We start from the raw sequence: 2,295 nt of genomic DNA, 5'->3' as shown, positions 1-2,295 counted from the left end.
CCAAGGGTTGGAATACCCATAAAAAGTGATAATAATAAAAACAATACCTCTCAGGTTACTATTGCAGAACTTATGAGAAGAGTAAAATCATATAATCTTAATATGGAAAAAATTTATGAATTTAACAGAAAAAGTAAACCGTCTTCAAAAACATTGGCATGCGCACAAGCTCGATTCCAGGAAATAATGAAAAATTTCCGGAACCAACGTAAATCAAAGCAAAATCAGCTAATATTAGAAGCACCAACTAATAACGTTATTTCACGCGACTATCCGGAAAAATACGATCATCGTCCTACCGCTGCATCCACCTCGGCAAATCTCACCAACAACCCGGGCTCGGCGGACTCAAACTATTCGCAGCCGAGCTCGGATCTTTCTCTGGACGAGGAGAAGGAGAGCCTGCGACGCGAGAAGGAGAGACAGGCCCTCAATCAACTCGAAAAAGCCAGATCGAAGCCGGTAGCATTTGCAGTGCGGACTAACGTGAGCTATGACGGATCCGTCGACGATGACTCACCTGTCCACGGTTCGGCCGTCAGCTTCGACGTCCGTGACTTTCTTCACATCAAGGAGAAGTATGACAACAACTGGTGGATCGGCAGGCTCGTGAAAGAGAATTGCGACGTGGGTTTCATCCCGTCACCTGTGAAGCTGGAGGCCTTAAGGTTACAGGCGAGCGCCGCGCGTGGCACGAAGGGCCTCTACTCGACGCGAGGAGGGTCTTCAGGGAACCTTGGCGAGAGTGGTATGCCCTCACGTGGTTCCACACCACCTACGCCAGGTGACGACAGCGATAGTGTCGGGAACGTGCGACCCGGCAAGGCGACCCTGACGACCCCACCCGCTAAGGAGAAACGGAAGAACTTCTTCAAGAAGCCGGAGACGACGACTCCCTGTTTCACGCGAATGTTTCGTATCATCCGGAGAACCTAAGAAAGATAGGCTTACGGAAATTACAAAATTGCTACGATTAGAGCATTTAAATAACGAAGAAAGGAAAAGCGTTATGAAACTCATAAGAAATAGTCAAGATCGATTTCATATTCCCGGAGAAAAATTAACAGCAACTCATGTACTGCGACATCAAATACAGACAACAGATGATCGACCTATAAATACTCGACAATATAGATTTCCGCAAATCCACAAAAAAGAAATAAATAAGCAGGTAAAGGAACTGCTCGAGGCAGGGATCATAAAACCTTCTCAGTCACCTTACAATACACCCATTTGGATAGTGCCAAGAAAGGAAGATTCAAAGGGAAACAAACGTTGGAGAGTGGTACTAGATTTCCGGGGCGTAAATGAAAAACCATGGGCGATGCCTACCCATTACCGAACATTGTCGAAATTATCGACCAATTAGGCAATGCAAAGTATTTCACAGTATGTGATCTTGCCTCTGGGTTTCACCAAATAGAAATGGACCCCGCAGATAGCCATAAAACCGCATTTACGACTCCTAATGGTCACTATGAATTCGAAAGAATGCCTTTCGGGTTAAAGAATGCCCCCGCTACCTTCCAACGACTAATGGATCTAATATTAACAGGAATAGAAGGCGTATTTATTTATATGGATGATATTATTATTTCCGCTCTTACATTAGAAGAACACGAAAGAAGGTATAATTTAGTAATGGAACGACTCCGCCAAGCTAATTTAAAACTACAGCCCGATAAATGCGAATTTTTAAAAACCGAGGTAACATATTTAGGACACATAATAAGTAGCGATGGAATTAAACCCGATCCAAGAAAATTAGAAGCCGTGAGACAATTTTCTAGGCCAAAAACTCCGAAAAATATTAAACAATTTCTTGGGTTAGCAGGATATTACAGGAGATTTATACCGAACTTTTCAAAATTAGCTAAACCTTTGACGAACCTATTAAAAAACAATACGCCTTTTGATTGGACATCTGTTCAAGAAAAATCTTTCGAAAAATTAAAACAAGAATTGTGCCAAGAACCAGTTTTACAATATCCTGATTTTTCAAAACCTTTCATTTTAACTACCGACGCTTCTGGAATTGCCGTAGGAGGCATTTTATCACAAGAAAAAATAAATAAAGACCGACCAATAGCATACGCATCACGAACTTTAACCGACAATGAAATAAAATACGATACATACGAGAAAGAAGCATTAGCAATAATATACTGTGTTAAACACTTCCGACCATACTTATTCGGGCGGAAATTTACATTAGTCACAGATCATAAGCCTTTACTTTGGTTTAAAAATGCCCAAGATGCAAATATGAGAATTCTCCGCTGGAGATTGAAATTA

At 41.7% G+C, this 2,295-nt stretch overlaps 1 protein-coding gene across 1 annotated transcript; it reads left to right on the top strand.

Annotated features, from left to right (window-relative positions):
- The first annotated feature begins 186 nt into the window (after positions 1-186).
- Positions 187-936, top strand: LOC112464206 (voltage-dependent L-type calcium channel subunit beta-2-like). The gene is made up of 2 exons (XM_025031059.1): positions 187-748; positions 785-936. Exons 1-2 carry the CDS (start codon positions 187-189, stop codon positions 934-936), a joined length of 714 nt encoding a protein of 237 aa, XP_024886827.1.
- The last annotated feature ends 1,359 nt before the right edge of the window (positions 937-2,295 follow it).

This window comes from Temnothorax curvispinosus, unplaced genomic scaffold (assembly GCF_003070985.1).
Source record: "Temnothorax curvispinosus isolate PA1 unplaced genomic scaffold, ASM307098v1 QBEX01014000.1, whole genome shotgun sequence".
NCBI lineage: Eukaryota > Metazoa > Arthropoda > Insecta > Hymenoptera > Formicidae > Temnothorax > Temnothorax curvispinosus.
Note: the sequence above shows the minus strand (reverse complement) of the source record. Positions and strands in the feature narration are given on the sequence as shown.